The 15,885-nt window shown below is 33.1% G+C and overlaps 1 protein-coding gene and 1 pseudogene across 7 annotated transcripts in view; both read left to right on the forward strand.

The window, feature by feature from the left end:
* Positions 1-15,885, forward strand: part of Nbea (neurobeachin) — a 702,149-nt gene that overhangs the window by 337,522 nt on the left and 348,742 nt on the right. For all 7 annotated transcript variants that reach the window (XM_004854743.3, XM_087199596.1, XM_013075842.3 and 4 more), the window contains one exon: positions 11,462-11,526. In XM_004854743.3, the coding sequence (XP_004854800.1) occupies positions 11,462-11,526 (65 nt within the window). The remainder of the gene's footprint in view (positions 1-11,461; positions 11,527-15,885) is intronic.
* Positions 13,232-13,350, forward strand: LOC147821706 (small nucleolar RNA SNORA40; annotated as a pseudogene).

A 15,885-nucleotide genomic window follows, 5' to 3' on the forward strand; every position in this document is an offset into this window, starting at 1 on the left:
AAAGAAAAATGACTATTGAACATTTAATGTGTCTTCTTTCAAACCATTTCTGTATATGAATACAAATTAATTTTCTTGTTATTAATGTGAGCAAAAATGATATTATAACATAATTTACAGATATATTTTCCAAATTCATACTTTAGACAGATATTGTCCATTGGAAATAAAATGTGTGGATTGAGTATGATTACAAGTTTTCTAATGGCCACATTAAATACGATTAAAAATTAGTAGGAGATACTAATTTCAATAAAATATTTTGCTTAATGTAAATACATTATAGTGCATTATCAATAGAACTGATGATATATTTTGCATTCCTTTTTATTTTATACTAAGTATTCCATACAAGATATCTATTTTGTACTCAAGGCATCTATCAGTTCACATTTCAAGAGACTGTAATAGATAGATATGGCTAGTAGATGCCATATTGGTCATCACCTCTTAATAAATGGCTATGCTTTTCTATTTTTAATGTTAATGTAGTCTAAAATTAGATCAAGCTGTGTAGAAGCCTAGAATTTAGTAGATTATTAAATGTTAGCTAATTGTATTTCAAAGATTCTTGTACTGAGTTAAAACATATATATATATATATATATATATTCAATAAGGCTCTCTACAACACTGAAATTCTTACATCTATTGATACATTTATTACTGTATGATTATTCGTGAATAAATGCGAATAAAACTTAGTTTGTATTTCTGCTTTATTCCAATGAAGTATAATAGGGTCTTGATATTCAAAATTTAATACTGGAAATTCATACTATTTTTAAATGGTAACCTAGATCAGTGGCATGGGGCAATATATTATTTGGCCAAAGCATGCTTGACATCATGTGTGCTCTAAGCCTGAGGTGTGGGAATGCATAAGTAAATAGCCTAGGAAGAGGGCAGAGCATCAACAGGTCAATGTAGCATTGTCACATTCAAATATGTGACATTAGCTACTCATTCTTAAAAACAAGGCAGTTTTTATAATTTTTTAAATTGTAAGAATGTGGAAGTTCAGATGATAGTCACAAAATATAACTGTACAAAAACTCCCTCAGAATGTACTAAAATATTTTGTGTCTATTTTACCTTTAGAATAATTATGAACATTTTTCAAAAAGTGTCTGTGTAGTACGTTAGCAATTTCTAACACTTTTGTGATGTACATGAATACCTTATATGGCTCTTGATGCTAGTGGTATACTTTCCTTTATATTTTATTGTACTTTCCTTAAGTTACAACATTTTAAGGAACATCCTGATGGAATACCTGTTCTGAGTTGAAAATAATATGACAGCATCACCAAAAATGATACTAAAATACAATAAGACAAATTAGTGTTAAATTAGTGTCACAATTCAGACACATAATAGCTTTTAATAAATATGTTCTGTTGAACAAGTGTAAAAAATCTTTTTCATGTTAAATCATAGAAATTAGAGAAAAGCAGTCATTATTATTTAATACAGACTAGTATAGGATTTTGATTTATTGTTTTTGTTTCAAAATTTCTTGTTCTACCAAATTTTAATTTCAAGAACAGAAATTTTTCAAAATCACATCTATTAAATCTTAACACATTCATGACAGGACTATATTTCATATGTCTCACTGACTGATAGCTCTGAATTTTATTAGTTAAAAGACCAGTAAAAGTGATTAGAAGCATTTCTCCCACCAGTGGTACAGGCTACTCAATGGGACAGTCTTGCATGTACTACTGGTGGTTCCAGCTGTTGGAAACATTTAAAGTAAATACTTGAATGTGATAAACACCGATTATTTAAAATGTTGCGTATTTGGTTTTATTTTTAATTTTAAAAAATCACAAATCTTGAAAATTTATAAAAACTAATTTCAGTTTTTCTACCTAAAGAGATCTTCAATTCTGAAACATTTCCTCTTTCTTATTTAATAAAATTAACATTTACAGGCCAGAGGTTTGCAGTTCAATGGTAGAACACAAGCTTAGCATGTACAAAATGCTGCATAGTCTTCAGCGTCAAGTAAAGAAATAACGTAAAATTGTTTTCTTGATTTCTTCTGATTATTTCTAGGAGCAGTTTTTTTTTTCAGTAAGAAATAAATATCCTCAACCACTTAACATACAAATGTATTATCTTGTTCAGAAGATACTGAAATACTATGTTGTAAAAATGCCATGCTCTAAAAATACTATGTTGTAAAAACACAGCTTCTTAGCAAGTGACCTTAACATATAAATAGTTTGTTCTCCATATCCAAGAGTTCTGCATCTGTTCATTCAACCAACCACAGATCAAAAATGTTTGGAAAAAAATTGCAGTTGTACTGAACCTATACAAATATTTTTCATTATTGCCTAAACAATACAGATGTTTACATAGCATTTATATTGTATCAGGTTTGATAAGTAATCTACATATCATTCATAATGTATAGATACATTTGCATAAATTATACGCAGTTACTATACTATATTATAAGGGTCTTGAGCACCTAGGGACTTTGGTACCCGCAGAGATCGTTCAACCAGTATCCCATGGATAATGAGAAATGACAGTGTGTATCCTATATGTATTAATGTGACAGAAGATGATCTCTTTAAATATAATATCTAGTAAAATATCCATTTTTTTATAATAAGCATAACCTGAGTAACATACATGTATTAATAAGAACTTTTGTAATAAAGTGTGCTGATTTTAACAATTAATGATCTGCTAAAATTATGGGAAACCTTATGGCTATTGTCATATGGTACACTAACTCTTCTCTTAGTAACCAACTAGATATAATCCCCTATTGCCTAATAATTTTTCCATAATTGACCTTCATATCAGTAATCTTCTCTTTGAACTGATCATTGATTTTTCAGTTCATGCACTTAATTTTTCCTATAAGTTTCTAGTAATATATTCATAAAAGCAAGAAGTAAAAAATAAAAATGGTACTTTACTTTTCATTTATATTCTTTGGCTTATGTTTTGCATACACTGAAAAATTATTAATACCTGTTTTTTTAACACAATACCTTTTTACTTCAGTTCTTGTCCTTATTTAATTCATTAGCTGCTGCCCAGCCTATCAGCATGTTATAATGAATATTCACATTGAAAATTTTAAGGAGCACACCTGCTTTTTTTAGTGGCAGTTAATGATATGATGTAGACATTAAGGATATACAAAATCCAAAATCAACCCTGGATTACCAGAAGACTAAAATTTCAATTTCCCCTCCCATTTTCCCTCATAATATTTTCCATATTTTTCCAAAATTTTAAGATGGATTGAATCTCTAAAGATATAAAATCGGTCTATTTAATTGTATACAAAGAACAAAGAATGAGAAACGTGTGTTGAACTGACATTGATGAGGAGAAACTGATTTGAAAAAATTATGTTCTGGGTCTGATATTTCTACTAGGTCATCTAACTACCATAAAGTGATTGTGAAGAGAACATAGGGATTTCATTGTCATCCTTCTGGAACTTATTTGTCTTCAAAGTGTTTAGTTTCAAAGGGTCCTTAATATGAGATCCAATTCCCTGAAATAGTTCTTCATCTTAAAGAAATTGTATGCATCAACATAGAAGACTTTAAAAATTGTGACAAACTTTCTAAAGAATTGGCAGTTCTCTGTAGCCATTCAAATCTGAAGTCGAGTAAGTTTCCTTATGAAGGTAAAAACTTGATGTCTGAGGTTAAATTTTTACCTTAGGTTGTTCCTTTTTTTCAGTAGCTCTGTGTGTGTTTGTGTGTGCACATGAGTGTGTGTGTGTGTGTGTGTGTGTGTGTTTTCTTAAAAGACTTTCTAGAATGACTTGGAAGGTAAGACCTTAAAATGTATTTTCCCACATCATTTCCAAAATCTTGTCCCTGTTAGAAAACAGTAAGTTATTTTTATTGGCCTGCCACATATATCCTCATGAATCCATTAACTTTGTTTTAAGCAAATTCTCTAACTCTCTATGTCAAAATTGTTAGAGTCTTTAGATAATAAAGTTTTCTTCCCTTTCTCCATGTATCCTGTTTTTCACTCTCTGTGTAGTCAGGAGTCAAATTCATCTGTATTCTTTTTTGTAAATTCCCTTCACTATTTTTTTGTAAATTCCCTTCACTATTTTTTTTGTAAATTCCCTTTCACTATTATATGTAATTATTGAAACTTGCTCTTGAAACTTCTGGAATCAGTTATATAGTATATATATTTATAAATACTTTTTAAATAACAAAACAAATGTGTGTTTCTGTAAAATAATATAAAATGATATATATGCATCATTTGTTTTGATGGGATTATGATGCATTAGTTTATTATAAACTAGTAGAAGGAAATATATGTAGCTGAACAATTTAGAAAAAAATACACATCATTTGTTATCAAGTGAGTTATTGCAGCTAGCAAGTGAGGTACTTTGAGGCTTGTATGTGCAGTCTTGCAGGGGAGAAAAGTGACTGAAGTCGGGGGTCTCAGCAGAAAGCACTTGGGCACTTCAGAATAATTCTGGTGCCTGGGCCTTGTCCTTAAAGATTATTCTGATACAGTTGGTGCTGCTAACAACTCCTCCTGTTGATTAATTTTTATATAATATATATTATATTATATATATAAGAATTTTTCTGTTTCCCATCAATGTCACTAAAGTAGAATTCTTGTCACCTTAATGCTGTAGTATGACTACTATGAAAATTGTAGTATGAATTTCCTTTGGCTTTACTGTCACCAAACATGAATAAAACCTGAATTTTGCTTCAAAGATATATTTAATATCTAATCACATATTATAAACATGAACTATATGATGAATAAACTGAGATTGCAGAGAAATAAAAGAAGTATTATGGGTCTTATTACCAATCACCTGACCTTATACCTCTGGTAACAAGAGGTGAATTCACATTAATGTCTGCTTACTAGTAGATTACTAATCAATGATGCTTAATCAATATTAGATTGTTTACACTGTACCAGGTGTTAAAAATTAAAATCACATTTTCTCTTCAAAGACTCAAATAACACCAAGGAGTTTATAACTTTATGGAAATGAAGTAATATCTATGTTACTTAAGTCTAGAGTCCTTCATCAATACTAACCAAACTAAATTTATGTATGAAAAATAAGGGAAAACTTTTCCCACTCTTATCCTTTTTCTGAAGAAAGAACTGTCCTTAACCCTTTTTAAAACAGCCTATTTTCTTATGGCTTCTTCACAATTTCACCTCGTGCATCTCTTGTAACCAGTATCTGTCTTTCTCTTTTCTTTTGTGTGGTCTCTTCATCTTAAGAACTTTAAATCTTTCTCTCCACATGCTGTCCTACTTTTTTTTTTACCTTTGCACTTGATCTTAGCCAAAAGACCAAGAAGTGATTTTTTTTTTACCTTTGATCTTACTATAAAACTTGTGGTAATTTTATTCTGCACTTACCTGTCTTTTCAGTTCCCTTTCAGTAACTAGCCTGATGGCAACCAGCCTTCATCTATAGCATTCCAGTCACCTATCTAGGAGACTTGATTATATTATCATCATATCTGAGTTTTCTGCCATGTGGGGATATTGACAGTGTAATCTGTATAAACAAATAGACTGATGTGTTTTAATCCTTGTATTTTTTTTTTAAATCTGAAAAACTGTGAGCAAAACGTAAGAAAGTGACATAGTTCAACCATCATGAAAAGAATCAAAAAAGTTTTCTTAGGCAAAAGATTTCCATCACTCTATTTTCTTTGCACTGGAAATTTAGAAAGGAGAGCAGCTCCATAATTTTAGGCCTTCTGGGATAGCATTCAGCTCAGTTACAAAGCCTTTCAATAGCATTAGATAGGACAAGTTCAGGAGTTATTTTGCCTACTCATACAAATATACATAACAGATACAAATATGCATTATATATACTGTGCAAATATACATTATATATAAAGCAATTCTGAAGGAAAATGAGCACATATTCATTGCAGTGATAACATTTCTTTTTAATTTTTTCTTTTTATTATTTTCAAATTGACAAATAAAATTGCATCATGTAAAACATGATGTTTTGACTTATATATACTTTCTGGAATGATTAAATCTAATTAATGTATACATAACCTGTCATAATTTTTGTGGTAAAAATACTTTACATTTACTCTGAGCATTTTTCAGGAATACAATGTAATTATTAACTGTAGTCTTTGTGTCATACAATAGAACTCTTGAACTTATTGCTTTTATCTAACAGGAATTTTATATCCTTGAATCAAAATATATTCAATTCACCCTACTCCCCACCCAGTCCCTGGTAACCACCATTCTATTCTCTATTTGGTTTTTCATTTTTAAAAATTTTTTTAACTTTGTTATAGCATTTCACTCTTAACATACTGCCCTTACCTATTTCTTAAAAATAAGGGGGAAAATTGCTACTTTTCTCAGCATTTTTCCCATTATAGTAATATCACAATTTTGGAGTGTATTACCCTTTCTTGTAAATTGTATTTATAGGCGAACATTTTTTTTTTTGCCTTAACAACTCTTCTGGAGTTGTCTCTTGCTCTTTTATTGTTCACTAAAATTTTCCAACCTTTTCAATAGAACTAAAAGTCTACATGTAATGTACATTAAATATTCTCTCAGTCTCTGCTTAACTCTTGTCTTGGGACTTCTATCCACTATTCTTTGAGAGTTCTCATTACCTCTGTCCTCTGTCACTCCACTCCATTCCTCTTTTTTTTCTTTTTTTGGTAATATTAAGAGTTAGTCGCTCACATAAGTTTCATTATTTCCTTCCTTTTGAGTACCTGATGGGTTGGCACTACCCTGCTTCAGGGAGCTTGGGCATGGTCATGTGACTTTTCCTAGCCAATAAAATCTGGACGAAAGTGATTCTGGACAGAAGCTACAAAAAAGCCAGTTCCTGACTAAACCTACTTTGTTTCTCTCCTTTTTGATTGTGAATAACTTTCCAAACAATGGCTATGATACTGATCCTCCCAGAGTGAGACTGATAATAATGTCTAAAAAAATACAGGACAGAGGCAAAACATAGAATTTGACAGCAGTACCACCTCTACCCACCATTGCAATGAAAACACACGTAAACAAGTCTCAGAACCAGACTTCCAGATCACCTACAGCAACCCCAAAGGGAAACGAGATGGAACATTGTGATGCTCAACCACCTGGACTCCCTGAACCAGCAATGAAAGAGGATCTGGAAAAAATGAAATCAGGAATAATTTCTCACATAACAGCAACATAGATACAAAAATCCTTAAAAAGGTACTGGCAAATAGAATGCAGAAGATCATCAAGAAGATCATACACCCTCACCAAGTGGGATTCATCCCAGGGATGCAGGGATGGTTCAACATACACAAATCAATCAGTGTTATACACTGTATCAATAGAGCCAAGGACAAAAACCATATGATCATCTCAATAGATGCAGAGAAAGCATTTGACAAAATCCAACATGCATTTGTAATAAAAACCCTAAAAAAAAAAAAAATTGGAATAGACGGTCTCTACCTCAATCTGGTAAAAGCCATCTATGAAAAACCAACAGCCAACATCATAGTAAATGGTCAAAAATTGAAATCCTTCACACTAAAATCAGGAACAACATGGATGTCCACTATCACCACTCCTGTTCAATATAGTTTGGGAAGCATTAGCCACAGCAGTTAGACAAGAGAAAGAAATAAAAGTAATAACGATAGGAAATGAAGAAGCCAAATTGTCATTATTTGCAGATGACATGATACTCTGTATAGAAGACCTCAAGAACTCCACCAAAAGTCTTCTAGACTTAATAACCAAATTCAGTAGAGTAGCTGGATACAAGGTCAACACACAAAAATCAATAGCTTCCTCTACACAAACAACGGACTCACTGGGACAGATATAGGGCAAATAATTCCTTTCATAATAGCATCCAAAAAACTGAAATACCTAGGAATCAACTTAACAAAAGAAGTCAAAGACCTCTTCTCTGAAAACTATAGCACTCTGAAAAGAGTGATATTAAGATGATATCAGAAAATGGAAAGACATCCCTTGCTCCTGGGTAGGAAGGATCAACATAGTGAAAATGGCCATATTTCTAAAATTGCTGTATAGATTCAATGCAATCCCAATTGAAATCCCAGCAGCATACTTCATGGACCTTAAGAATACAATCCAAAAATTCATTTGGAGCAAGAAGAGACCCAGAACTGCAAAAGCAATTGTAGGTTACAGAGACATGGCAGGGGGTATCACAATCCCCAACTTGAAACTATACAACAAAGCTACTGTGATAAAAACAGCATGATATTGGCAAAGAAACAGATCTTAGGACCGATGGAACAGATTAGAAGATGCAGAAACAACACCAGACACACTCAGCCACCTCATCTTTGACAAAGGAGCCAAACACCCTCACTGGAGGAAAGATAGCCTCTTTAATGAATGGTGCTGGAGATACTGGGTTTCAACTTGCCAAAGACTAAAACTAGACCTATATCTCTCACCATGCACTCAACTAAAATTGAAATGGATTGAAGATCTAAATATTAAAATAGAAACGCTGAACAGAGGTTAGGTAGAACTCTTGAAGACATTGGTGTAGGAAAAGATTACATGAACAAAACCTCAGTTGCCCATGAACTAGCACAAACAATCAACAGGTAGGATCTCTTCTTACTAAAAAGCTTCTGCACAGCAAGATAAACCACCAGTGGTGTAAAGAGACAACCCACAATGTGAGAAAAAACTTTCACCAGCTGTCCCTCAGACAAAGGTCTACTATCTCAAATCTATAAGGAACTTAAAAAAATCAGACCTCCCAAATTTAAAGACCCAATCCAAAAACGGGCATCTGAAATGAACAGACATTTCTCACACAAAGAAGTAGAGATGGCAAATAAGCATATGAAAAAATGTTCAATATCACTGGTCATTTGAGAGATGCAGATGAAAACAACACTGAGATTCCACCTCACCCCAGAAAGAATGGCTGCTATCAAGAAATCAACCAATAACAAATGCTGGCGGGGCTGTGGGGAAAGAGGAACCCTACTTCACTGCTGGTGGTAGTGTAGACTGGTACAACTGTGGAAATCAGTATGGAGATACCTCAAAGAACTAGGACTGGAAGTCCCATTTGACCCAGCTATTCCCCTGCTGGGTATCTTCCCCAAAGAATTAAAAGAATCATACCATAGTGATATATGTGCACCCATGTTCATATCAGCACAGTTTGTAATAGCTAAAACTTGGAAACATCCCAATTGCCCATCAACTGGAGACTGAATAAAGAAAATGTGGGATTTTTTTTATAAAATGGAGTACTACTCAGCCATAAAAAATGAGAAATTAGAGACATTTATAGCTAAGTGGATGTACATTGAGGCCATACTCTTAAGTGAAATAAATAGGACACAGATGTGTAAATACTGAATAGTTTCTCTAGTGTGAGAAACTGAAAGTGTAAATAAGGACTAAAAAGTATAATAGATAATGTGAAATAGGAAGAAAAGGGGCAAAGCGAAAGGGGTAGGGGAAAGGAAAGAAGGGAATGGAATTAATATGAGAAAATGAAAAAGAAACAAAGTCTATAAATAGGGAGGGATGGAGGGCTTGGAGGGAGGGCAGGGGAAGGGGAAAAAATAAAAACCAAGAGAGTATGTAAAGGTGCAAATTTCCAATGATGAATGTCATTATATTGTATACCTAAAATGTACCAATAAAAGGATAAAAAAATGCTTAGCAAGTTTTAAGAATCTATTCTTCATAGTTGCATAGGTCTTATTACATAGAATATCCTTCCTTCCTTCCTTCCTTCTTTCCTTCTGGGTTTTCAGTCAAGCTCTTGCTATGTATTTCAGGCTTGCCTTGAATTCACTATATATCCTAGGTTAGTCTTGAACTTGCGTTGTTCCTTGTGGCTCAGCCTCAAAAATGCTAGGATTGCAGGTGTGGGCCACTGTGTTCAGCCAGTTTCTTTAATGTTAGAATAAATATCAAGTATTCTTGAGAAAGTTGAATATTTTATGGGATCATGGTTTGCAGTATTGTTTATGTAAAAGAGAATGATTGTAAGTGATGTTGTTAAAAATGTACAAAATAAGCTCCCTATTATTTTAACGGAAATGACTTCAATGTTTAAATGAATTCCATAAAATGGAATGATAATCTGTCATTTCAGTATATTGTAGCTAGAACCCAGTAGCTTTAGACTGCCTCTGGGCTACATATCACATTCCGAAGATTATGTGCAAAGACTTAAATGTGAATGAGACCAGTGGTAAAGTGAAGAGTTGACAGAGAAACTGAGTTTTTCTGTTTCCAGTCTGGACAGGGCAGCTGACCAGCTCTGTGTGGCTCGCTCCTAGCTCTATGTAGCTAGGAAAATCATTGGGGGCAAATCTATAAATGAATTATGTGAGTAATTAATAAGAAGTTTGTGTGTATGTATGTGTGTATGTGTATTGAGAGAGTTAAAGGAGAATTTATGCAGCTATTAAAAAGTATAATTTTCAGTCTGTAAAACTCCTTTACCAGCTCTATTTTAAAAACATAGATTTGAAATTGTTTAAATGAACTAGCAAATAACAAAGAAGGATTTTAAATCACATTTTAAATATTCCACAGAAAAAGTACACAATAAGTAGTATGCTTTCCTAATTCACAACATTACATGATAGTCATTTGTTTATTTATTTATATTTTAGAAAGGGTCTCTCTGTGTAGTTCAGGCTGGTCTTGAACTCACTTTGTACCCAAGGCTGGCATCGAACTTGTGGCAGTTTTCCTGCCTCAGTCGCTCTAGTGCTGGGATTACAGGCGTACACCACCATGCCTGGCTAGACAATCATTTATATTTATAATAATGGTCCTGAGCCCATGCAACTGCCAGATTCATAAGTCTAAATTAGCAAAGAAAACAAATACATTAAATTTAGCTATACTTTTAATATTTACTATTCTTTTTATAAATTTCAAAACAATTTGTCACTTTTTTCTATGTGGGTTTCATATGAAATGTTTATAAAACTAGGATATTTCATTTCCAAATCACATATATTTCTATATTTATAATTTTATTTTATAATTGCAACAGAAAATCCCTATGTTAGGGATTGAAGTTGTCCATCTTTTCATATATCTGGTGCTTCTATATTCACATGGTAGTCTTTTGGTCACATGGTCTCTTCTGGAAGGAAGATTGGTGCAGAGAGCCTCTGTACCTGCCTTCTCACCTTCCATCACAGCTTGCAACAAGCCAGGAATTTTTTAGAAACTTAAAATACCTTTGAAGCTAAGTAATACAGGACAAACTTAAAAATTTGATTTCCTACAAAATAACATTGTTATAAAATCTTGTAAAGACATTTGGGAACAATACATTGTGGAATTTACTAACAAACATCAACATGATCTTTAAACCAGATGTTACATTCACTTATATGTTCATTTTTCTCAGGTTTGGTTTGTTTTCTCCTTTTAGGAATGGCAAAATTCTATTCAGAAGAATGCAGGACTTGCATTTATTGAACTCATCAATGAAGGAAGGTAATTAATTTTACAATTTTTGAACAGTACCTCAGTTTATTCCATTGGGCAACTGCTCTTTCCTACCATCTGTTCTAAAAATGTGTAAGAAAATATCTTCTACTTAAATATTTTATCACATGTGTACTTAAACATTAACAATTTAAAATAAGCACATTTAGTTTTTGGAGAAATGGTGTATATCAAATAAAGAAATAAGGTTTATAAAGCTTTTACCAAATAGTAATGTTGTTTTATACAGATCAAATGAAGCATATCTGTAGTCCCATCTGCCACCCCATCTGCTTTGCTGCTACACTTAGGGTTCCTTCCTGAGCCTTTCATCAGTTCACACAAAGTAGTTTTATCTGAATGTGTCATGCATTCAGATCCAATTAAAAATGTGAAGGACTTTAAATGTGAGAAGTATAAAGATACTGGATAGAAATTATTTGTATCATTGTTAAAATACTGTAAGTAAAATTATTTTTGAAAGAATTGCTGTATTTATGAATTTGTGACAAATAGTTCTTAACTATGATTTTTAAAAAGCTGCATGGGCAGTGGATACAATAAGACAGATGTAACTACCACTCTTTGACATGTTTGACTTCTATAAGCCCAAAACCTGCATCCTTTACACCTTGAAAATTCCTGTCAAATATAGTGCATTGTATAAAAAATAATTACTGAATGTTTTCCATAGCATGCTTATTTCTTATTTAGAAGTGCATGAATTAGATTGATAAGGGAATAATGCTTACTGTGTGTCAAACTTAGCTTTTTCTTTAAGGCAGGTATCATAAAAGAATGTTCTTTGACAAATAACGTATATATGGTATATAAACCCAGTCTTTGTAAAACTTAACTTGAATGTTACAGTATTATTCAAGATTTTTCAATGTACCATATTCTGCGAAGTAACCTATTTTTCTAACAACTCATCTGTGTATTTCTCATTTTGATATTCCTCAACCTAATTCTTTTTAGTTATTATAATGCAGTTTTAAAATTTAAAATAAGCTTTCCTCTTACTGCAATATTAAAGATGGAAAAAAATCTGTTTGTTTGTTTGTTTTTGAGACTTTGTCTCACTATCAAGTTCAGGCTGGGTTTGAACACTCTATGTAACCCAGGCTGGCCTCAAACTCATAGCAGTCCTCCTGCTTCGGCCTCCCGAGTGCTGCGATTAGAGGCATGTGCCACCATACTTGGCAGGAAAAACTTCTATAGTGCAAATAATATTTTACAGAAGAGTGCCCACTATTTCTTACAAAATCTCATTGTCATAGGAAATAGTGGTAATTATTTTCAGGTAATGAGAAAACAGAAAATATCTGCCAAGGCTAATAAGTGTCATGTCAGTTTAAAAAAACAAAAACAAAAAAACTGTGAATTCACATGTATGATAACTTTGTTACTTAAGTAGTAGTGAAAGAAAAAAATATCTTACCCATCCATAGCACTCCTAAGAGTTGAAAGAATTGCATCTCCACAATTTGAACCAAGATTGTATTCACTGATTTAGAAAAGGAGTAGTAGAAAATTTGCTAATATCACAGATTTTAAGCCTTTGATACATATTTTATTACTTGGTGGTAGAGCTTGAGGTTTGTTTGTGTATCAGGAGAGGAGTTGGAAATAGAATAGTTACAATTTTTTAAGAATTCTTAATCAGAAATGTTCACCATAATGTTATTCGTACCATCCTAAATATGTTTAATGGCACTCTGTGTGTTTTGTTGAACCTGTGGACAAAAACAAATAGGTGTGAAAAACAAATCCCCTTTGCAACTCAGAACTCATTGTTCAGTATGAGTTTGGGTCCACATAAGAAGGAAAGTTATAATACCCAAGACAGTTTAAAGTTATGGTACTATGATAACTCTAAAGGTAGGTTCTAGAACTGAAAAATTTATCATTAAGAAGGATAAGATAAGAGAAATATTAAGTATATTATTTAGTTTTGGAGTTTTCATTTTGACATAATGCTGATACATGAAGATGGCCTTTTTTAAAAAAGGCTTGTATCTTGAAAACATAATATCTGGTGTTAAAGGTACTGGAATATGTATCTCACAGATTTGTATTATTTTTGCTCTGATAGCTTGGGAAGGAATATGATTTGAACTTACTCATGTAAGAATGAGGTGTTAAAAATTGAGAACCAGACAAACCCATCTACTCTTAAAAAAACACTGAAGTACACTTCCTTGAAGAAATTAGATCTCAAAGATCACAGGTTGGCAGTTTTGAAATATTCTTCACTATGTCCATTAATTCAAGTGGAAATAAAAGAAGCCCAAATAAGAGAACTGAGGCAAGGGTTTCTTAAAGATAAATCATGACTGAAGCTTTAGAGAAAGATGACCTTGATGAGCATTGGAAGGAATCACATGTGAAATTCCTTAAATAAAAATATATTGACTTTAAATATTAAATAAATACATTTGTGTTTCCATTCTTCATAGCAGCTGTTCCTTCATAAAAGATGATATAAGGAATAAAAATTCAAACATGAATAGTTGTAATTTACAAGCTCAAATCATTTATGCCTGATGAAATATGTGCTCAGCATCTCCTGTGTACCATACTTTTGTAAAATCAAGAAATATAGTAGGCCAGTGAACAAACAGATATGGTTAGGAATGTGGTATGTAGCGGGGGGAGAGAAACATTTGATGAATGCATATACAATAATGCTGTGATAGAGATGGTGTAAGTCTTGATCCAGTAGAACAACAAGGCACCCACACTAGTCTGCAGGCATGTTTTCCACCAAGTAGTAGAGTGTTAGTGTTTTCAAAAAGTGTACCTACTGAAATGAAAGAGAAAGTTTTCTTAGATTAGTCCTGGGACATAATTAAGAGATAGTCAATGTAAGTAAGCAAACATGTATCAGTCTTGCAGTGCCTAGTCTGGTGTGAGCAAGCCATCCTGTGCTGGATACTGCTCCCCTAAATTCACCAACTCCAAGCTAGCTATACATTTTGTTTACCCTTATAATGGGGCAACAGAGGGGTGAACTAGCCTACCAACCTTATCCTGGATGAGGACAACAACTGGGGAGATAAGGTAAGACTGGAGAGCCAGCAGACCTAGGGAGAAAATTCAGACCTAGCTAACAACTTCAGGGACTCCAGTGTTACCCTACCAAAGTGACTGGGTGAGACACAACCATGAGAGACTGCCTTGGAGACAGAGTGAGCTCAAAATAGACTCCGCTAAAAAGTGTAAGCTCAGATTGGGAAGGACATGGGCCCTGCCCTCGATAGGGAGCAACCAGACCTTGCATGTATTGACATTAAGTCAAATACTTACAGTCTAAACTGTCACCTAAATCCATCAGAGACCAGATGGATGATCAAGCTTCCCATCTACCAAAGGGAGTAAGGACACAGCTTGACTTGGATGGCAACCATAGTCTATGGTGAATGGACAGAGAGTCCTCTGGTTTAAAGAGGTCACTCCAAAAACCAATAGGCCCTAAGGCTAGGTGGGGAAAATCATCACTGGCTAGATCCCAGGATTGCAGAAGAAATTGGGAAGAAAGCACTCATTCAAACACTGAGAGGAATTTTTTTCATTGACTCAATTTTTTTTTAGTTTTCTGTATTTTCATTATTTTTCTCTTTCTTTCACTGTTTTTTATGTGTTTGAGGTTTTTTCCCTATAGTGACTTTTCTCTTTTCGTTTCTTTTCTCACCTTTTGTTTTTCCCCTTTCAACTTTTTTCTCTTCCCTCTTTTCATTTCCTCTATTTTGTTGTTTTTCTTTTTCTTGTTCATTCTTTCCTGCAATTGTTCTCTAACACTATTAATTACTTCTTTTACTTCTCAAGAAGACACCCAGTGTCACTTTTTTTCTACTCCTTCTCAGATACCATTGATTAATGTTTCAAATTTTACTTTTCCATTCTCTGGTTCCCCACACCCTCTATCTTTAAGCTTTATGGATCTCTAGATAGCTAGTTAACTTTATGCAATTGCTGTTGAATACTGTTTGATTGTTAGTACAGTTAAAGTCATTCCAGTTAATAAATATATGCTGTTGTTCAATAGTTAATATTTGGTTTGTAATTAGTGTTAATATTATAATTGTACAGCTCCTTTCTATAGTTATTAGTCTTTAGGCTTTATCAATATCCAGTTTGTCTTTGATGCTATAATTGATGCTTATTATATTACTATAGCCAAGGTCACATAGCTGCTACTACTAATTGGTTTTCGTGGGACGTCAGAATCTGCATTGCCTTAGGATTATTAGCAACAGAGTGGCCCGTTCCTAGAGAAATGGGTACTGGGCCAAATACATTGCAACATTCCATCCAAAGTAAATGGAGATGATTGGATTCTTGGACAGAGACAAAGGCCAATAGCCA

This window comes from Heterocephalus glaber, unplaced genomic scaffold (genome assembly GCF_053883595.1).
Source record: "Heterocephalus glaber isolate CG9 unplaced genomic scaffold, H.glaber_assembly_v1.0 deba00001720, whole genome shotgun sequence".
Lineage (NCBI taxonomy): Eukaryota > Metazoa > Chordata > Mammalia > Rodentia > Bathyergidae > Heterocephalus > Heterocephalus glaber.